General features: G+C 32.9%; 1 protein-coding gene and 1 long non-coding RNA gene across 5 annotated transcripts; one reads left to right on the top strand and one right to left on the bottom strand.

Annotated features, from left to right (window-relative positions):
- The first annotated feature begins 906 nt into the window (after positions 1-906).
- Positions 907-15,484, top strand: LOC107959753 (NAD-dependent protein deacylase SRT2). Of its 3 annotated transcripts, none has more exons than XM_041091770.1 (12): positions 953-1,157; positions 1,900-1,942; positions 2,049-2,268; positions 2,377-2,442; positions 3,394-3,439; positions 4,446-4,606; positions 4,683-4,812; positions 5,250-5,414; positions 6,363-6,490; positions 6,769-6,868; positions 6,970-7,035; positions 15,250-15,484. In XM_041091770.1, exons 1-11 carry the CDS (start codon positions 1,104-1,106, stop codon positions 7,021-7,023), a joined length of 1,167 nt encoding a protein of 388 aa, XP_040947704.1. In that variant the 5' UTR covers positions 953-1,103; the 3' UTR covers positions 7,024-7,035; positions 15,250-15,484. The 3 variants fall into 3 exon arrangements, with proteins under 3 accessions (XP_016751379.2, XP_040947704.1, XP_040947703.1); XM_041091769.1 differs by lacking the exon at positions 15,250-15,484 and adding an exon at positions 8,634-8,909; XM_016895890.2 differs by lacking the exon at positions 15,250-15,484 and having other exon boundaries at positions 907-1,157; positions 6,970-7,364.
- LOC107959754 (uncharacterized) lies at positions 9,617-20,977 on the bottom strand. 2 transcript variants are annotated; one of them, XR_005912371.1, is made up of 4 exons: positions 20,685-20,977; positions 20,477-20,549; positions 11,460-11,680; positions 9,617-11,363 (listed from the first exon to the last, which is right to left on the bottom strand). It is a non-coding gene; the product is annotated as an uncharacterized lncRNA (long non-coding RNA). The 2 variants fall into 2 exon arrangements; XR_005912372.1 differs by having other exon boundaries at positions 9,617-10,227; positions 11,460-11,677.
- Positions 20,978-22,561: the final 1,584 nt, after the last annotated feature.

Genomic DNA, 22,561 nt, shown 5'->3' with positions numbered 1-22,561 from the left:
CAAACTTAAAAAACAGGCTGGGTCGGGTCCAACTTAAGTCTTGAATGTTTAAGCTTGTACGAGAGCTATATTTTAAATAGGTCTATTTTTTTTTCAAACCTATTTTTCAACCATAATATTTTTATTTAAATCCTCTCAAATTTTGGGTAGACCTTTAGGCTTGGTAAGTAGCTTGTTTCGTGAATATGTTAGATTAAAGATGTTCATGAGTTAGGTCGGGTTTGGTTGGGCCCATGTGTGATATTAATACATTTTCTGTTTGCCTAAGTCAACTTAGCTTGAAATATGAGCATGGAGTTTTATCCCATCTCTCTTATATTTGTAGATTTTATCCAAGCTCTCCTATATTTGTAAATGACTAATTAAACTTGTTTTAGGCTTGCCCATATTAATTTTAATTTAATATTAAATATTTTAGATTATATTTATTTTATTAAAATTCTAAATTCATACAACTTAACATAAATTTTAGGTTAAAATATCCTATTAGTCCCTGTACTTTTCCAAAATTTGAGATTTAGTCCATATATTTTAAAAGTTACAAAATTCAATCCTCTTACTTTTTTTAATTTGAAAATCTTAGTCCAATCATTATCTTTGTTGCTAGTTTTCATCAGAATTTGTCAACTTAATATATTTATTTTCTGTCAATAATATGTCACGTTATATGAGGGCTAGGACTAATATGCCAAATTGATAAATTAACAAAAAATACTAACAATGTTAATGATTGGATTGAGATTTTAAAATTATAAAAGTAGAATGACTTAATTTTTAACCTTTTAAGTACAAGGACTAAGTTTTCAATTTTATCAAAATATAAAGATTAATAGCATATTTTAATTTATTTAAAATTAAAATATAGAGACACGTGTAAATAAAACACAAGGGGGGAGAGATGAGAAAGAAGAAAGGAGAAGGCGGAAACGTGGATAAATTTGGAATGAACAATTTCGCTGCAAAAATGAAACATAAAATATTTAAAGACGACAATACCAACTACCGTTGTTCCATATCGCAATTTTTCTACCTTGTTTATAAATGTAAAGAAAGGAAAATAAATTCAAATCAGCTAGATTTCGAGCACCAAGGCCAATATCATCATGTTCTCGCGTATGTGTTTGCGTTTCCCATGGCTTTCTCCTCCCTTTATCTCTGTAAGCTTCCTTATTTCTTCCTGTACTTGCTCATACTTCGAAATCTTATGCTGCACTTTCTTGCAACTTCGATTCTCTATTTTTATTTTCCTAAGCGAAGAATTTAACCTTTTTTTCCCATCTACTGTAACTTTTTTGTTGAATCAGGATTTATACATTTTCAATTCTCTTACTTTAATCAAACTTGTAAACTCAATTGAAAGCTAATTACTAGCCACATTTCATGTAAATTTATATTATAGATTTTCAACTTCAGTCAATTTATCTGTCCTGTGTTATAGAAGCAATTTACGTCAGAAGATTAGCGTATGGGCATAATTTATTGTTGATTCAAAATTCTGTATAGCTGGAGCTTAGCTAGTAGCCTTATGATTACGGCAATAACCATCCAATAAGCTAGGATGGGAATGAGAAAGTAACAAAAAGGTAAATTGAGTGTGAACAGTGGTGAGATCGAGGCATCCTTAATAACGGTGATAGGAGACGAGCTTGATGTCAAAACACCATGCTTTTTTACTTCTCCCCCCCCCCCACCACCAAGAACATTTTCTATGTCGTTAGATTACTAAAGCTAGGTGTTGAATTCATATTAACTTTTACTCTTCATTTTTCACCAAGTGACCATTTTCAGCATACAAACCTGCACTTTTGAACTTGATTTGAAGCGGTCCTCTGCTATTGTGGTTGTTTTCTATTTCTGATAGGAGCTTTTAAGCTTAAAGTGTCTATGTTCATTATGCAGCCTTCTACAAGTAGACCAGAGGTGCTTCGAAGTCTTTTGACAGGCAGGTTTTCTTTTAGCCTTATACATCACATAACATGTTGCTTTGATCATTCTGCAAGTGTGGCCTGCGTAGTTGTTACCATGTTCTTGCAACTGCATCGTTTCAGGTCACAAGTTTAGGCAATTGTTTAGCTCAAGAAGAAGGATAAAATTCTCTCAAGGCTCTATCAAATTTTTACAGACATTGTGTCGGATATCAGTCCCAGGGGTGCCAGTTAGAGAGACACAACCACCTTCAAAATTTTTGAAAGACAAGAAGGTGGTTCCCCAAGCAGATCCTCCGAGTGCGGAAGATGTAAACCATTTGTATCAACTCATTGACCAAAGGTTATTCTTGTCCTTGGTTTTGCATACTGTTCCTTTTGTAGTCACACAATAAACGATGTAAATTTATTTGAATGGGTTAAATATTTGACTGCTATTTGTATTTTGCAGCACCAAGCTTGTGGTATTGACTGGAGCGGGAATTAGCACTGAATGTGGAATTCCTGATTATAGAAGGTTCTATCTCTTATTTGCTTTGTTTTCAATCGGACTGATAATGTTATTGAACCTTTTTCTTCTTGCAATAGCAGTATTTGAAGAAATCTAGCATCAGGCAACTTTGCCTTAGGTTCCAGCCTTCCATAATTTATATAATTAAATATATTTTATATTTATAACAGACTAAATTAGTATTTTAAAAAAAAAAAATTAAGTGTAGGCACAAAAAGCAAGTAAGAGTTGTAGATCATTAAGTATTTATTCTTAAGCTGTTCTTCGTTTGTGCAAATCCTCTTCCTCAAGGTGACATTCCTGTTGACTGGTCATTGTCTCTTAACTTTTTTTCTCAGGATCTTGATATTTGGTAATTGTTAAGAATTTTAAATGCTGATATAGCAAGAGAAATTTTAAAAAAAAGAGGATAAGATGATTCTTTTGCTGAACTAATTGAGGAAAGAAGAAACTCTAGCAAACAGTGAGGCAACTTCTTTGCCAGCTTTTGAACCATAGCATTTTCTAAATGTGGGTTTGCGATGTTAAGGTTTTCAATCAACTGTTCTTTGCTACTATGACTTCTTTCTGGTTTCTTCTCATAAACATAATAAATGTAACCAAGTCAAGCCAGGGTTTAATAGAGTAACAGAAAGACAAGCTCTCTAAAATACCCATGCTTAAAAATGTTTGACAAACTAAAAATCCCCTTTCAAAATAATAGCTAGTAACTCTTGTGAATACCTCCTCATTTAGTTGTTTGCATTGGTATCCTTGGTAATTTTTTGTACATACCTTTACATTTTGTTACCCATTTGGTTGTGTCACCAGCCTGCCAGCCTCTAAATTGTACATGGTTCAGGTCATTCACACCAAAAATTCCCTGTAGTTCTGACTTCCCTATTTTCTTCTTTTTCAAATGTCAAGGTTTCATATGTTCCCATTTCTTCTCAATAACAAGTTTGTTTTCTTTGGCAGCCCAAATGGAGCTTATAGTTCTGGTTTCAAGCCAATAACCCATCAGGTGATGTGTGCTGGCATGCCCTGTGAGTACTGAACAAATACACATTAGCGGTCAGTTAATATGCTAATCGGCTAATGTGTTGAAGAAGTTTGGTACATTGTTTGTTTACAAGTAACCTGTTGTCTTTCTGCTTATAAATGATTTCATTACTTTACAATGTCACTTACTATTTCCTTCACAATTGAGTATTTTACCGAAGGACAAAAGAGGTATTAAAGAAAGATAAACAAGAGTGGCTGTCTAGAGCATGAGTACATGATGAGAAAAATAGCATAGCTTGATATAATTCCTTGACTTCTTTCTTCTGGGAAGGTTCTCTTTTGTTGGTGTCAGTACCTTTTGCGCTTCTCTATTTTAATGTCAAAGAGACAATTGGAAAGAGAGGAAAGCTGGTACAAAGCTAGTCATTGTAAAGCAGATTTCTGTTCTAGAACATTTTTGTATGTTTCTGTGGAGTGATAAACAAAAGAAGTGTTTCCAGAAGTTTCAGATCATTCACTTTTGAAGGTTAGGAAAGTTGCTTCTCTAGAGTTGTAGTGAAACACAGTTGTGAATTTGCATTATCTTGTTAGCTGCTGACCTCATCATTTCCTTAGTGAAAAACTTTTGCAGTCAATAGCGTCATAGGTGCCTTGAGACTCTTGGCCAGTCCCCTTCTGGTACTTTTGTCTTAGGATGTAATCGTCATTCCTTATCATCAAAATTACTTGTCTTCTGTACTGGATAGTAAACTTCGCCTACCTTCCCAACTTTTCTTTGAATGATTGAATTTCATTTATTCAAAGTAGTAGGAATACAAGATCAATTTCTTGAAACATCAAATGTCTTATTTTGTTTTGAAAACCTCCCTAGTTTCCTGACATTTTTCTCTGGTCATGTCAAATACCGAAGTGCTATTAACCAAATTTCTGGCATGACTCACTATTAATTGGTTTTCCATAAGTGGTTTTCTATAATCAATGTCTGTATTTTCAACTTCTAACTATTTGTAATTTTCTTTCACCAGGAGTTTGTACGTTCAAGTCGTGCCCGCAGGCGGTATTGGGCCAGGAGCTATGCTGGATGGAGGCGGTTTACTGCAGCACAACCTGGTGCTGCACATGTTGCTTTAGCATCTCTAGAGCAAGCTGGCCGAATAAATTTTATGATAACACAGAATGTTGACAGGTAACAAACTGTTTTTCTTTCATCTCATTTTCATAAGTGATGTTGATGGCACTAATTTATCAAGATTATGTTTCAGGCTGCATCATCGTGCTGGGAGCAACCCACTTGAATTGCATGGGACTGTTTATAGTGTGATTTGCTTAGATTGTGGTTTTTCCTTTTGTCGAAATTTATTTCAAGATGAAGTGAAGGCCCTTAATCCAAAGGTTAGTGATCTGCAAGTTACTCTTTCACTTCTTGTCCCTAACCTTTCAATTGTTTCATTTATACAATAGATCTCTTTAAATTGTTCCCATTGTGTGTTATCTGCCAATGGCACTGTTAAAAAAACAGAAATAACAGTTCCAGTGAGGTGGTTGTCTATGTCAGCACCTTTGATCCATTTTTAACCAAATAATCTAAAGGACTAAATTATAGTGATTTAAAGAGGTTTGGAATTAAAATAAACCAATTTAAAGTTTATGGATCAAATGAAACTTTGTGGTAAAATTCAGGACCACTGTCCATTTTATGTTTTAATTATTTTTTACTGATAAATAGAATATTACTTCCCATAAAATTCTTCACCCCTTTTATTGTACCTCTGTGCGCAAAGACATTTGCTTTCATTACTGGAATAGGCAATGAATCCTTCCTATTGCAGTGGGCAGCAGCAATAGAAAGCTTGGACTATGGTAATGCTGGATCAGATAAGAGCTTTGGCATGAAGCAAAGACCTGATGGTGACATTGAGATCGATGAGAAATTTTGGGAGGAGGATTTCCACATTCCCACTTGCCATAAATGCAATGGGGTCCTGAAACCTGATGTAAGATACTTTGCTTTTATGAAACCTGATATATACTTCATTGTTTTATGAATAATCAGAATCTAGAGTGTTTTAGATGTTATATTTCCTATTCCCTGAACATCTTTTTTTTCAATAGCTTATGGTAGTGGTGATGGAGAACATAATGAATATTAAGAATTTGATTTTAAGCATATAGAGGTTGAACATATGCTCTCAACTCAAATGATAGTCTGAGGTATTCACAATAATGATGCTCTGAGGCATGTCTGTGGCACAAATATCAAGGAATCTGGTAGGCATAAATTTCTTTTAACAGGTTTTATTTTTAACAAAGTAGTTATTTTTTATGAGAAATATGCAGTTTTTTAATATAAAAATATATAAATTTTGTAAATTTTTAAAAAATATTTTTTTAGATAAACATTGAGAGACATTAATTTCCATATTCTATAATCATTATAATTTCTTAGTGTTATTTTTAGTAATTTTCTCGACTATGTTGGTGTTAGTTTTCACTTAACTTTTGATATCTTATCAGTTGTAGGTTTTATTATTAGTATGTGCGTGTGCGCTTTAAAACTATTAAGATGAACAACTATGTTACTTGGACTAGTGTCTAAGTGTGCAGATATGTTTTAAATATTTGAAGTTTTTCCATGTATTTGGAGGGCTTTTTGAGGGTTATATCCCCACATCCATGTTTGAATATGTGTTGTAATTGTTGGAGGAGGCGTTCTTATTAATTTCCCATTTCTTATTTTGTTCATATTGATAGTTTGCCCCAGTGATCTTGCTGTTAGTTTGACATTTTGTAATTGTACATTTGAAAGAAAATGACAATTGATTTTGTTGTGCAATGGGCCCATTTAGTTTGAGACTGATTTGGGTCAAGTAGTTGTACAATTAAAATTTAAGTGAAATACAAACACTTTTTTTAATGTTTTTGTTGTGTATTTAAACATCAAGGTTGTCTTCTTTGGTGACAATGTGCCCAAGGAAAGAGCTGATAAAGCCAAGGAAGTTGCAAGAGAATGTGATGCTTTCCTTGTATTAGGATCATCTGTGATGACCATGTCTGCTTTCCAACTAGTCAGGTATATAATTTGGTTGATCAGTGGTGTTCGCCAGAAATATTTGGTTCACTATTCTATTTATCTGAACATGATTTATTTAATAATAAGTTGTGGATGTCATGTATTCAAAGTTTGCTTGCAACAAGCAGTCCTAAAGTTCGTTACTTTTAGTTTCAGGATTCTGATGTAGTAACTTTCCCCTATTTTAAGTATTTCAAGTTCCAAGGACATTACATATATCTATTACTTGTTTCTAGAAGAGGATTTGGTCTGCAGCTAATGGTATTTGAGTTTGACAGGGCTGCTCATGAGGCAGGTGCCTCCACTGCAATTGTGAATATCGGTAAGACCCGAGCTGATGAGTTTGTATCCTTGAAAGTAAATGCTCGATTAGGAGAGGTACTGTTTTTGAAGATTTTAACTTTTGCGTAGTTTTTTGCTTTGATATTTGCACATGTACTTTATCATGTTCATATCTTTTAAATTCTTGCATGTTGCAGATTTTGCCAAGAGTGCTCAACACAGGCTCTCTTAGCATCCCTGCTCTTCACTAAATTGATCTAGAGGTAAAATACCAAAAATTTATTTTGAACAATATTTAAATATAAAAAAAATCTTTTTATTAATTATGATATACATAGGTAGATCAATTTGGGAACAAAAAGATCATGTTGCTTATTATAGTGCACATATATCAAGAAATATCCTGTATATGTAATTTGATGATTACTTGAAAGAGTTTCATGGAGGGAGTGAGTGATTTGACTGAGAGTGAATGCATTCGTTAAAGTGTTTGACTATAAATTATGTGGATTTTTGGCCCACTAATAACAGTGATCTTAGCAAGTGGTATTAGGGCAGTCATTTATGAAATCCTTTTACATGTTTGAGATAATTTGGCTTGTTATTTTCCAAGCTGTTAGGTGCTGAGATGCCTTTGTAAACTGAATCTTTCTTGCAACCCAAATTTGTCTTTAAATTTTTATTCATGTCTAGATAAATTTCAATTAATTGGAGTCATTAGTGAACCAGCCAGGCAGCCACTAGTGTCACGGGCCGTGCAGTCTAGCCCCGTGATACTAGTTGGTGGACAACAAATTTCTCTTACAAGTCAAATATTTAAAAAACAAAACAATAGGAGGTTCTTTTTTTAAAGAAAAGTTTGATGTGAAATCTAAGATCTAGTAACTAAACAAAGAAGAAATTAGACATGAGAATTAAATGTAAAGGATAAAAAAGAAGATTGGGTTTATGATGTTGAATTCGATCTTGGTCGGAAGGGCGTGTGGATTGGAATTCTTTATTTTGAAGGATGTTTTGCTTTCAAATATGAAAATTAAGAAATAAAGTAAATAGAGAAGGATAGATTGTGCCTATGAAACTCTATGATAACTTGTATCTAAACGTCAACAATCAAACTCAAACCCCTATGAAAGGAGAATCTCACTCATCACGTAAAGTTAAAAGACAATTTCTTATTCCATGATTAAGGTGGGTGACTTAGGTTTTTTTGGGCCAAAGTACAAGAATATGAATAAAATAGCTCTTAACGAATGAAAACTCTTTAAACATTCGGGTGATTTATTCTAGCCAATTAAAAAAGAGTATAAATGTAAATATTACTTGAAAATCAAATGCTTAAAACCAATAAATCCTTTATTATTATTATTATTATTATTATTATTATTATTATTATGGCTGGTCATACAGACTCTTCTTGCAACCATCCTTATGCTAAAATAATCCTACTTGATGGATCAAAGGAGGTAGAATTACTCTTATTTTGCTGGCTCCTAAGTTGTCCAGTACTTCCTGGACTGGCCTTCTCTAAAAAATCATCAATGACCTACAAAATCCAATAAGAAAAATAAATTTATCAATCCAAATAAACCATCGCCGGCGGTGGGATTTTTCATTCATACCAAGTTTTTGGTGGCCTTTTAGCTAGCAAAGTTAGGGCCAACTAAACGATATTTTATGGACGGTCGCTTGATGTGCCATTTGATAGACTTGGCATTGTAACGATGGTCGATTGTGAATACATTAGATAAGTAGTTGTAGTAGTTGCCGAATGTCTGTTAACATAGGCTCAAGCTTCCAACTTACTGTCACTCTGTTTTATAAGATAGCCTTCCATTTCTTATCCATGCTTTAGCAAATGCAGCCACACCGAGCCAAGCTTGACAATCGTAAAAGGATTGCATGAACAAGGGGAGAAGTTGAAAATGTAGCTTTGTATCGCCAGCTAATGTATGCCAGATTATTATATGATTCCCATCGTGTTATAGTCCTGATTGATGGATCTTGTCACTAGACGATTCACAAGCAACCTGTATGTCTTCTTAGGGCTCTTTCCTTGACTCTTACCTCTTCATCTCAAAATACTTATGTTGAACAAGTGAAACTGGTTAAAGGGAATTTCAGATCTTAAGACTTGTTAGAGAGAATCTTAAATCTCGTTAAAATTGGTTTAATCTCATTTGTATTATTCAAATCCCCAAATCTCTCTTAAATAGAGCTTACAAAGTTCAATTGAGATTAAAAGACCTCATAAGAAATAATTATACTAAGGAAGGACTTTTAAGAAAATAAGAAATACTTATAATTAAAATTTTGGGTAAACTACACTCATGGTCACTTTAAAATAGGGTCTATCCTATTTTGGCCACTTCAAATTTTTTCTCAATTTAGTCACTCGAAATAAGATAATTGTTGAATTGGTCACTGTTGTTAAAATTTTCGTTTTCTTTCAATGGATTGCAGATGTGGCACATTAGCCCATCGAGTGATTGACATGTGACATTTTTTGTTGACTTTTGACTAAAGTTTAGGGACCTCTCTATAAAGTTTAGATGGAAAAAGTTTTGGACTAATTATAGTGAGGTCCCTAATTTTAGTCAAAAGTCAACAAAAAGTGCCACATGCCAGTCACTCAATGTGCTAATGTGCCACATCAACGATCCGTTAAAAGAACATCGAAATTTTAATAGTAGTGACTAATTCGCAAAATTATCTTATTTAAAGTGACTAAATTGAGAAAAAAATTAGAGTGACCAAAATAGGACACACCTTATTTTAGAGTGACCATGAGTGTAGTTTACCTTAAAATGTTTAATACTATAAAATAATAATAAAATTGATTCCTACTAGCAGAAAAATACTTCCCTTAACATCATTTGTTGTCGTTCCACTTTTGTACACCCTATGACGCACATAGGTTTGCTCGACAAATATATCCATAACATTACCCCTTCCGTGAAAAAAAAAGAGTTTTTCTTCAAGCTCGATAGTTGGATAAGAGTTGTAGAATTCTTGCACATCCTCCCAAGTTGCACCAGTGTCTGCTAGACCAGTCCATTGCACTAATACCTCCCATTTGCCACGATTGAGTCGAGCACGAAGAATTGTGGCAAGAGTTGGAAGAACTTCTCCATCCAATGCAGAAGGTAAGTTAGCCATGGTTGTTGGTGATTCTCCATGAAAAGGTTTGAGTAAGGAGACATGAAATACATCATGAATTTTAGAATAGGTTGGCAAATCCAAGTGATAAGCAACTATCTTGATCTTGCTTAGTACTCGAAATGGCCCATAAAACTTAGAAGCAAGCTTGTGTCGATGTTTACCTGGAATTGATTTTTTCGATGTGGGTGCAAATGTAACCCTACCTAAGAACCAGGAACATAATCAACATCACGATGTCATTTATCATAGTAAGTCTTCATATGATGTTGTGATTGTTGAAGGCGCGATAGAATTACCTACAAGGCCTTATCACAGTCAAATAAAGCTTGGTTAACGACATTAACTTTCGAGGTACCAATTTCATAAGACAATAAGCGAGGCGACTCATGACCATAAACTACCTTGAAATATGAAATACCTAATGACATATGAAATGGAGTGTTATAACAGTACTTGGCCCATGAAATCCAATCCACCATCGCTTTGGTTAATCCCTCGCCAAACACTTCAAATACATCTCAATGGTTTGATTAATAACCTTAGTTTGACCATTAGTTTGAGGAAGATAAGCTGAAAAAAAGGCTAAGTTGGTCCCTTGCATTTGGAAAAGCTATTTCCATAACTTACTGGTAAACACCACATTTCAATTGCATACAATTGATTCTGATATCCTATGTAATCACTCAATTTGCGAAAAATATAAGTTTGTCACACTCATTGTTGTGTATGGATGTGTCATGGGTAAGAAATGTGCATATTTTGAGAATCAATCCACTACTACCAATAAAATTGTCTTACCTCATGATATGGGCAACCCCTTGATAAATTTTATGGAGACATTAGCCCATATTTTAGTCGGCACTTGTAATGGTTGTAACAAACCTACTGGGCTCAAATGCTCGACCTTATTATATTGACACACCAAACAAGCTATCACATAACCAATAATTGCTAGTTTCATCGTTTTCTAATAGAAGTCCTTGCACACCTGTTATAAAGTTTTCTATATGCCTTCGTGTGTCGCATCATGAAAACCCGATAATATCGAAAAAACCAATGGAGAAGTTAGTAACAAATAGACTTGGTCTTTATAGAGAACCAACCCATCATGCATTGAGCATGAGTCACACACTTTTCCACATTCAATGCGCTCACGTAACTTTCGTAAGGTGGAGTTGTATTGGATTTCTTGTATGATTGTATCTAAGAGTGCTACTCGTGGTTGGCTGACTGCGTACAATATTCCCTAACCTTTTCGTAATGGGATAATGCGTCGACTTCTTTGTTAAGGCTTCTTATTTTATATTCTACTCGAAAATCTAAATCAAGTAACTTATTTGTAACACCCCTTGCCTGACTTGATCGCCGGGTTTGAGTCACCAGATGCTGCAATCGTTGTCGAAGCAACTACGGGCAACCATATGCTTTCTGACTATTTAAACATGAATTCAACATTAAAAAGTATGCACAACATGATGCATAATAATTTCTAGGTCTTACACGAGCTTACAAAAGTTCTTTTGCTAACCTGAGTATGAAGTAGGACCAAAGTGTAAAGTTTTTAAAACTTTTGAGTTGACGTCATGACCTCAAGCTTCCTCATCGTAGCGACATCATCATAGTGAGTCACGTCACAATGATATGCATACCCACGTTGCGACATCACTTACCGTTAATCGATATCGCGATGCCAAAGACCTTTCGTCGCGTGTTGGTCTTGTTTTTGCCAAAATGCACATCTAGTACCTACTAGAAGTAATTCAAAATCATACCAAACATGTTTTCATCAAATCTTCAGCAAAATAAGGTCCATTGACTAAATCAATTTACAACTAACTCATGTATAAACTAATAAATCATCGATTCTATACCTTATTAACTAATTATTCACATTTAGCTATATACATTACCATTTCATCTATTCCTATCAATATGCCTCCAATTTCCAATTCAACACAATCATCTTACCAATTGAAACTCACCAATTCAAGAGATTGACATGAAAAGTCAAAACATATAATAAATTACACAACATACTTATAATAAACCTTACCATTCCTACAACATTATTTAGCTATTCAATTCAAATAGCCTAAATGATAGTTTAACATACCAAACCATTTAAAGGTAAATTCATCATTCATACATTAACTACTTAACCAAAATGTGTACTATCAATTTATATACCAAAGGATACATCCAACATTAAACCTCACAACAAACACATAATGCCACCATTTCAAAATAACCACAAGCATACTAGGACTCATATGTACATGCTACATAGTTTAGACTTAAAATGAACATATAACTATCGTCTTTAGATAGTGTGTGTGCTTCTTAGCTAATCTGGCTTGACAGTTCCACAAGGTGGAAAATCTTCAGGGAAGGAAAACAACCAGAATAAGCATTCGGAATGCTTAGTAAGCTCAAAAATGAAATTTAAACATACCTTGAACATTTGAGGCATAATTCAGTAATCAAATTGGCATTAAACTTAGCTATCATTTGGCACATTATGAATTAATTAAGCATATAACAACATCTCCAAATAAACGTGTTAGTCACATTTTCGAATCATAAGTAATATCGAGACTTTAACAGAATCATGTAACCATCCACATATCAAACATCAATAATTACCATTTCATTTTCAATTTATCATTAAGTTTCCATTTCCAATCCATTGAATATCCCCGATGGAACTAGAGTAAAATGGACTCAGATACATGGGAATATAATGCTCACACAAGTTAACAGTATATTCGGGTTACTCATACAAGCTGACATTTTAGTAGAGTTGCTCACACAAGCTAACATAATATTGAGGTTACTCGTCTGGGCTAAACTTTCGATACAATTAGCTTGAGAATATAAAAATCATGCTAGATCTCGTAATAACATGTATAATCCTTGATTAATCGTGCGTATAACCCTAATGACATGCCATACATATCCTAATATTTTACCAAGTTCACTCGGGCATCATTTCCGTATAATTGTCAATACCAATTCCTGTATATAATTTCATTTCTCATTTTCGAGTCATATAATCAATCATAATCACATTTACGTCCTGTATTAATTCCATGTAGTCGATATTTACATGAACTTACAATTCAGTCTATTTCGAGATGTATGTCAAATTCACTAATTCTACTCAACTCTAACATATAAGTTTAAATTCAAGTATAATTCATACATAAAATAGAATAGAGTGGTAGGTTTCATATGAACTTACTTGTTCAAAATACGTAAAGTGGATATTTTAGGGACTAATTCATAATTTGAACTTTTCCCTGATTGACACCACTCAGATCTGATTCTTGATCTAAAACATTAATCAATACCAAATATCTCCATTTTATGCTATGATATGCATGAACCCATATAACTTGATTTTTTAATATCCCTAAAATTTTACACGTTATTCAATTTAGTCTCTAAACTTGGAATAGTTATAACTTTCAATTCCTAGCCTCGGATTAAAATCCAATTTCAAATATTCTCACTAGGAAGCTTAAAATTTCTATTTCTAACATAAACTCATAACAATTTTACATTTATTCAATTTGGTCCCTAATGTAATAAAGTTAACAATAAGATAAATTAACTTTACAATCTAGTCATTTTCATATTCTAAGCTTAAATCTATCAATTTTAAGCCCAATTCTTCAAGAAATCAACAATGAAAACTTTCAAAAACTTTAAAAGTTTTACAAATTGGTACGTGGGCTAGCTAAATCAATCTCCCATGACCTCAAATTTATAAAAATTACAAGAAAGGGACTTGATTACAATACCTAAATAATGGCAGAAAGTTGGAAACCCTTAGAAGCTTTATTCTTTCATTCACTTATGGTGGATGGCCATCTGATGAAGAAGAAGAGAAAAAATTTTCTTTTTCATTCCACCATCCAAATATTTATACTTGTATTAAGGTTTAGTTTAACTAATTAATTACCTAAGTTTAATGTTAAACAAGCTTAGAATTTTTTAACCTTACCATCCACTACCACTTTTTAAAAATGGTTTATTTATCATTTAGACCTTTGGTTAATTTCCATTTAAGTCCTTAAACCTTTGAACAATTAAAACTCTATAGCAATTAGAATTTTATAATTTAGTCCCTGGACCTTAATTAACTACTAATCCGGTAAAATTACCGAACCAAAATTTAATTTACTATTATAACATCCTCATAAATATTAATATTTAATAATTACAAGTTTGATTTACAAAAATAGGGTTCCGAAATCCTATTTTTTGATGCCACTGAAAATCGAGTCATTACATTACAAATCCAATATTGTTGCAGTGATGTTGTTAGCCTTTGTTCCAACAAGTAATGAATGTTATAATGGTCAGTTCTAATCAAGAAGTGTCGCCCCCATACGTATAGCTGCCAATGTTGCACCATATTAGTCAAATCATCAACCCCCTCTCTGTAATTTTATATTATTATTGGCTATCTTACGAGAAGGCAATGGAATGTCCTTTTTGTTGTAAGACAGCCCCAACATTAACCACAGCCTTTTAGGTTGTTGAAAGCAATCAAAGCTTCACCGGCCCATTGAAAGGAATTTCGTTTGAAAATCTGAGTGAGAGGTGTCGCAATTGTGCCATATTCCTAAATGAATTTGCGGTAATACCGTGCTAGCTCGAGAAAACCTTGTAAAGTAGTCATGGATTGCTGTTGAGGCCAGTTAACAATTGTTTGAACTTCGCTTGTGTCAACTGAAACACCTTCCATAGAAACATGTCCTAGATATGCCACTTGGAATTCCCCAGAAGAGCATTGAGATTTCTTTAAACAAAGATGAGCTCTTTGTAATTCAAAAACAAGTTGGATATAATATAAATGTTCAGGCCATGTTTGAATATAAATCAAAATATCATCAAAGAAGACAAGAACAAAGTGACGTAAGTGCTTACGAAATACCTCATTCATAAGGGCTTGAAATGTCAATGGAGGCATTAGTTAATTTGAATAGCATTAATAAGAACTTAAAGTGACCATGAGGGGTGCAAAATGTTGTTTTCTCAAAGCCATTGGGTTCCATGTGAATTTGATGATAACCTGATCAACGATCTAATTTGGTGAAGTATTTTGCCCCATGTAACTCATCTACCACTAGTGGCGAAAATTTATCTTTTATTGTTTTGGGATTGAGCTCATGATAATCAACATAAAACCTTCATGTTTTGCCATGCTTTCGAACTGATAAATCCAGGGAAAAGAAAGGAGAGTTGCTAGGTCAAATTATGCCTTGTTTCAACATCTGTTCACATTGTCATTCTATCTTGTCTTTTTGCAGGTATGGATACCTATAGGGTTGACTCATCATGGGTTGGGCTCTAACCGGTAAAGAAATTTAATACTCATAATTACAGATAAATGGTAGTCCTGTTGGCTTTTAGAACAAGTCATCGAATTCTTTCAAAAATTTATCCAACTATTGATTTGAATTTTTGGTCTTCTCTACGAAATGGATCTGAACTTCATGTGTTTTTTTATCATCTTGTAGTGTAACACCCCATACCCGATCCATTCACCGGATCCGAATGAGTGATGTCACATTACGTTGCAAAAACAACTCAAGTTAACTAATTACATAACACTCAATGTATAATTACAAGTCATATCAATTTATTTTTCCATCATAATCACACATATGCATTCATAATGTCTATCAGTTTAATTTTAACCAAGTTATGGAGTTATATTATTAAATCAATTTGAGAGTTAGAACACAAATCCAAACGCAATTGTCTAGTTTTAACTATATATCTTTAAACATGATCTCCATGTCTCGAGATGGGACACTTTATATGTTTGGAAATTTTTCTTCGACGATAGTATGTCTCGAGACATTAGAATCCATGTCTCAAGACAAGGTTCCTCATGTCTCAAGAATTGGTCTTGAGATCGATCTCCCCTATTTTTTATTTTACTTTCGATGTTTGAGTCTCGAGACATGAAACAGGGTAAAACTAACTTAGCTTCAATTTATCTTTGCCTCAAGACAAAGGCCAATTGTATCGAGACTTAAAAGGAATTGTCTCGAGACTAAGTGTGACAAGTCTCAAGACACTAAGCATTTAGTTAAACATTAAGGTAAATTTTGTTCTAATAGTCTTGAGACTCAATGGTAAAATGACCATAAATGCACATTTTCAAGTATCCAAACCATACCAATTTGTACCTTACACATACCTAAACTTTACATCAATGTAAGACCATCAATTCAACACATGTAAACAGAATCAAACATCATCATGATCAATGCATCAATATTCAACCAACTAATTCACATAATCAAACTTGTATAAACTAGCATAGCTATCTACTAATCAAAAGATACATTTCAATTTTATAACTTTATAGGTCAAGTACTAAATATACCAAAATATTAACTTAAGCAACAATCCCGAAACAACCTATGTACATGTCATATAACCAAAACACATATATACATACAAAATAGGTGACAGTTTGATTTTCAAGCAAAGCTGTTTAGTTGGATGCTTGACTACTTTTAATCTATGTCAACTCTCATTTGAGACTTGCGCACAGAAACAAACATAACTGTACACTGAGTATTGTTAATAAAATTCAAATTCAATACAATAAGATTAAATTGAATCAAATACACAATTATAATATTAACTTCATTACTTTACTCTTTTTTCACTCATCACAAAATCATTAATCACATAATCCCCAAATTTTCTCATTTAATACTTATTTCAATATTTCATAAGATCATATCATATTATATTCAATATTTCAACATGTCATTCACTGCCATTTTCAATACTTACTATTTTCGGCCTCTATTACTCGACGACATATATTAGAATGGATACTCGAATCTATATAATAATGAGTAAGTCCACGATCCTTTGGGAATTGGGACTACTCAATCTGAATGATGATATATGTCCATGACCCTCTGGGAATTGGGGTTGCTCATGACCCTCTAGGAATTGGAGCTAATACATGATTGATATCAGTGACCTTATAGCATGCCTACTATACCCGAACTATGTCTAATATCGTTTAACGAGGCACGATCATCATTATTATCAATATAGCACATACTAACATGGTATGAAATTCCATTATTTATATATATATTTATAAAGCACAATTCAACCATTCATAAATTGATTGGTCAATCACAGTATCAATAAATCATCTCATAGTTTTTGGGGAAAGATCTGGTTACCTCGACATTTATTTCATGTTCGTCTATAACAACTAGTTGATCTACAAATGGATTATTGAAAATGAATTTTAGAAGCACAAACCACAATATCTATTCAACACTCACATTTTCCTTTCCTTTCACTTTTGACGTCCAACGTCGTCTTTGGTTTATTCTCTTAATTGAAGGACGGCAATGGAAGAAACTCAAAGCTATTTTCTTTCGTTCTCATGCATGTACTGTGATGGAGAAGACGATAGAATGTTCCTTTAACACTCTCTCCTGCTAATTATATATAAGTAATCAACACTTCATTAACTTAATTAACCCATTAGATAAATAATTAAGCATGTTTAGTTGTTACTTTAGTGGAAAATGATGACATGATAAATAATTAACATTAACATAAATTTAAAATGGTTTTAAGTACTCCCCAATCCTTATTATAATTACGTATTAAAGCCCTTTAATGTCTTGTAATCAAGTTCTCCCATTAACCTTGTTTTTTAATCAAGTCCCTGTACTATTGATAAAACAACTTAATTTATTTAATTATTATTTGGTTCTATTTATTAATCTCACATTTGACTTGCTAGTTTTTCAGTTTGAAATATTTAACAGCTTGATTTAAGGAATTCAACCTTGAATCGGGTTTTTTCGTTACCAACAAAAATCAGGTCGTTACATGTAGTGTGACTATTTCTCCCCCAATGAGAATTTCATAGTGAAAGCCACAAAATCCCACACTACTGGCCCCAAAGTCTGCAACCACTTTATTCCTAGTACAACATCGAAACCATCCAAAGGAATAAAAAAAACATTAGTCTCAAAAGAATTATTGTCAACTATAAATGTTACCTCTAGGAAAATTCTTGAACTGATGACCTTTTCTCCATTGGCCATTGCTACTCAACCCTGATTGAGCTTGGATTGGCAGCCCCAAGCATTTGGCCACAATGACACTAGTAAAGTTATAAGTACTTCCGGAATCAACTAATCCCAAAATGAGATGATATTTTAATATGGCTTGTAATTGCATAGTCTGAGGATCTTGTGTTTCAGTGATCGCATGCAGCGAGATTTTTGGTTTCTTGTCTTATTCTGAATTCAGATTGGGGTCGCCTTCATCTTCTACTTCTAACCAAATAGCCTTTTACAACGATGTCCCATCCCATATGGTTCATCACAATTATAACAATGACCTTTTGACATTTCAACCATCTCTGTGCGATTCAATCTTTTGGAAATTGGTGGGTTTGCTTTACTGTCACCGGGCCCCTTTGCTAGTGCGACGCTGCCCTTCAGAGTTAACCTTTCTAGTGGTTGTAGTTGATACTATTCTCGAATTGGGTCCCTAATTTTGCCAAGAAGTCCTTCGTAGGCATGTTGCTCGAGTTAGTTGATATTTATTTCAAAGGTTCATGCCAAATTCGTCGCTTGAACTAAGTTTTCAGGTTTTTGCATCTCTACATCTATTTGGTTTGAATCTAACAACCTTATAATAAACAAATTAATTTGTTAGTCTGGTCTAATGAAATCTACTTAGGCACACAGTTCTTGAAATTAGCAAAGATAATATTCTATCGAATCCTATTTGACTCAACTTTGCTAATTTCCAAAAGATTTTCGTGCAGCGGTGGTCCAAACCGTAGAGTACAATATAATTTGAATGCCTTCCGTGAAAGATTAGTTTATTCTTGCTCTATTTGATAATACCACGACTGTGCCCTTCCTATCAAGTGAAAAGAAGCTAGACTTTGTCTATTTCAACTGTCCTCTAGTTCGCAAAGAAGTTCTCGCATTGGTACAACCAAATTAGAGGGTCTTCTGTCCCATCGAAAGTTGGAAAATCTAACTTTGTGTATTGGGGAATCACATCGTATCCATTCGCTGTCTCTAATCGATTTTCCTATTTCTCTAGTCGACTTCCGTTTTTGTCAGCATTGTTGTTACTACTGTCAACCCCTTTTCCCTATCAAAGTTTGGATTGGAAACAATTAATTCCCTTATCTGCAACATGAACTGACCGATCTTCAACTCTATTCTTGCTTTAAATGATTCTAACTCCTCTCTTATAATAACTGCTATTGTTTCTAACTCTGAAATCAAGTTTTTACTGCCCTAACTGATGGATCTTGTCACCGAACAATTCACATGCAATCCGTCTATCTTGTTAGGGCTCTTTCACCTTTTCCTCGTGAATGACCTATGTTAAACAAGTGGAACTCGTCGAAGGAAATTCTAGACCTTAAAACTCGTTTGAGAGAATCTTAAATTTCATAAAAATTGTTTTAATCTCTTATGTATTATTCACTTCCCCAAATCTCTCTTAAATAGAGATTACAAAGTTTAATTGAAATTAAAAGGCTTGCTAAGAAAGTAATTATACTAAGGAAAGACTTCTAAGAAAATAAGAAATACTCATAATTAAAATATTTATACTTTCCTAATATTATAATAAAATTGATTCCTAATAACATAAAAATACCAATTTCCTTAAACATCATCTATTGTCGTTCCACTTTTGCGCACCCTACAACTCGCATAAGTTTGTCCGAAAAATGCATCTGTAACACAACCATCTTGTGCGTTGCTCCACATGTAATATGTGAATTTCTGTCAGTGAATGATAAAATAACTAAAGCCTAAGTATTGGACTCTGATGTCTTGTCTAACATCCGGGTCGTGGGATGTATATCCTATCAATTAGGTAAAGCCAATTGTTTCAATGGTTATGCTTTCAGAATGCATGGAATATAGTTTAGGCATAGTAGGTCGTAAGGGTAACCCATTGGGTGTGATTAGGGTCGATTTCAGAGAAAATTTTGGCATTTAGACTTTTTCAAATTGCCTAGAGATTGTTGTTGCATTAGTATAAATTCTTAGGTCATAATCTTGTAATGCATCCAAATTGGCAAACCAATTTGATAAGCTAGTATGGATATCATAGCCTTCCAGGTTTTCAATCCTCATTGTTAAGAAACTGCTAAATTGGTTTGCTAATTTATTCCAATAATTCGGATGCAAATTTCATTTGTTCCAATAAAAACTAGACTTAATAAGATTTCAAACCACATATATGGCTCAACTTCTAATTCAATTTCTACAATTTTTTGGTGAATTTTCAAAGTCAAACTACTATTACTGTCTAAAATTATTTTATTACAAAATGTTGATAACCAAGTTATTCAACTGACATATTAAATACATTCGCACAATAATAACACATTTCATATATATATATTCATATAATAAATCTCATGGTTATTGCACTGTTTTCATATTAATAACTTAAATAACATAAAAAAAAGTAAGAGGATCCATGGATACTTACCTTAACGGAAGCTCTACAACATTTATCCGAGCCTTCATAAGCTCTAATTCATCGTCAATCAAGCTTGGAAACCCTATTTTCATCATTAACATTTTTCCATACATCAAAAAAATACATATAAAAATTATCAACAACAAATTTCCAAGTTTTCTCATCACCATTAAATTTAAATATCATGTTAGGAGAGTTAGGAAAACACTATTTTTACCTTGGTGAAGCTTCCTCTCTCTAGCTTCATTTTCTCACACCAAAACCTATGGAATCCTAAATTGAAATTTGAAGAAATTGAGGGAGGAATTGGGCTTAGGAGGTTGTTTCCATGACGATTTTAACAAAGTCTTAAGGTGAGGTGTGGAAATTTGGAGAGAAAATGGAGAAATGAGTGAGGAAATGAAGGAGAGAAAAATGGTAGCAATGGTTGTTGGTGGTGGCTAGAAAAGAAGGGAAAATAAGACTGATGGGGGGTTCTCATCCCCTTCAAAAATATCAACAAATGAGGGGTTTTTTTACCCAAATAGGATAGAAAAAAAAATACTGAAATGGGATGTCAGCAAAAAATTTACCAAAATAGGTTACTTTTTCATTGGAGCCTATTTGGTAGGCGCCAATGAATAAAATAATAATAATAATAAAATTTTAATAAAATATAATTTATATTTTTTTAATATTTTTTTGAAAAAAATACGGGTCAAAATAAGGGTCGGGTCGGGTGGCGCCTCTCAAGTAGGCGCCAATGAAGGAGCCTAATGGAGAGGCGCCAATGGTGTGTCAGCCCCCCCCCCCCCCCCCCCCCCGCGCGCATGCTGCAGCTGCTGCTAGTGAATTGTCCCTTCATAAGCTTTTATTTTTGTTATAAGTAATAGCAAATGGTCCCAAAATCAGTCCACACGGTAGAGAAAAAAAAAGAGAGAAAGGAGAAGAAGAGAAGGAGAAGAAGAAGAAAGAAAGAAAAAAGGTAATGTATTTTTTTAATAAATAATTTTGTTTATAATTTAAAAGGTTTATAGTTTGTGAAATTTTTAGGATATATTTTAGAAAATATTGTGAATTTTTTTATTAATTATTAATTATAAATTATCTATATTTAGTGTTTATAGTTTAGATTAGAATTTTGTATGAATATTTTAAATTTTTTGTATGAATATTATAATTTTTTTATGAATATTGTAATGTTGTATGTAATTATTTTATAATTAAATTTGTATTTATAGTTTTGGATTAGTAATTTTTTGTATGAATATTGTAATTTTGTATGAATATTATAAATTTTTTGTATGAATATTGAAATAATATTATAGTTTTGTATGAATATTGCAATTTTTTTGTATGAATATTGTAATTTTGTAATTTTGTATGAATATTATATTTTTTTGTATGAATGTTGTAATATTATAATTTTGTATGAATATTGCAATTTTTTTGTATGAATATTGTAATATTGTAATTTTGCAATTTTTATGTATTTTGTTTACATTTTGAAACAGTTTTAATAAATTTGAAATTCTTTTTTATAGATCTAGTATTGAAAATGGAGAATCAGTTTTTTGTATGCGTTTATTTCGATGGAGAAATTTTAACAACAACTGTGGGATGTATATTTGAATGTCGCAAACAAGTAGCAATGAGATTTGATAGAAATATCTTGTTTGATGATATGAAGGAAAAAATTAGTGAAAAAATTTATAAACGTTGTGGGAGAAGGATATCAAAAGTTTTCTACAAGTTTCCAATATCAACAGATCCAATAAAATTTACCGAAATGGAACTTGTAGAAAACTTTTGATATCCTTCATTGGCGCCTACTCGGTAAATTTTATTGGATCTGTTGATACTGGAAACTTGTAGAAAACTTTTGATATCCTTCTCCCACAACGTCTATAAATTTTTTCACTAATTTTTTCCTTCATATCATCAAACAAGATATTTCTATCAAATCTCATTGCTACTTGTTTGCGACATTCAAATATACATCCCACAGTTGTTGTTAAAATTTCTCCATTGAAATAAACGCATACAAAAAACTGATTCTCCATTTTCAATACTAGATCTGTAAAAAAAGAATTTTAAATTTCTTAAAACAGTTTC

The sequence above is a fragment of the Gossypium hirsutum genome, chromosome D04 (genome assembly GCF_007990345.1).
Source record: "Gossypium hirsutum isolate 1008001.06 chromosome D04, Gossypium_hirsutum_v2.1, whole genome shotgun sequence".
Taxonomy (NCBI): domain Eukaryota; kingdom Viridiplantae; phylum Streptophyta; class Magnoliopsida; order Malvales; family Malvaceae; genus Gossypium; species Gossypium hirsutum.
This window is presented reverse-complemented; position numbering and strand designations above follow the sequence as displayed.

Excerpts from the sequence above, each read along its gene's own strand:
- LOC107959753 (XM_041091770.1), top strand. The coding sequence starts at position 1,104 with ATGTTCTCGCGTATGTGTTTGCGTTTCCCATGGCTTTCTCCTCCCTTT. Across the intron at positions 5,415-6,362 it reads ATGGGGTCCTGAAACCTGAT|GTTGTCTTCTTTGGTGACAA; the intron begins GTAAGATACTTT and ends TTAAACATCAAG. Across the intron at positions 6,491-6,768 it reads TCTGCTTTCCAACTAGTCAG|GGCTGCTCATGAGGCAGGTG; the intron begins GTATATAATTTG and ends TGAGTTTGACAG.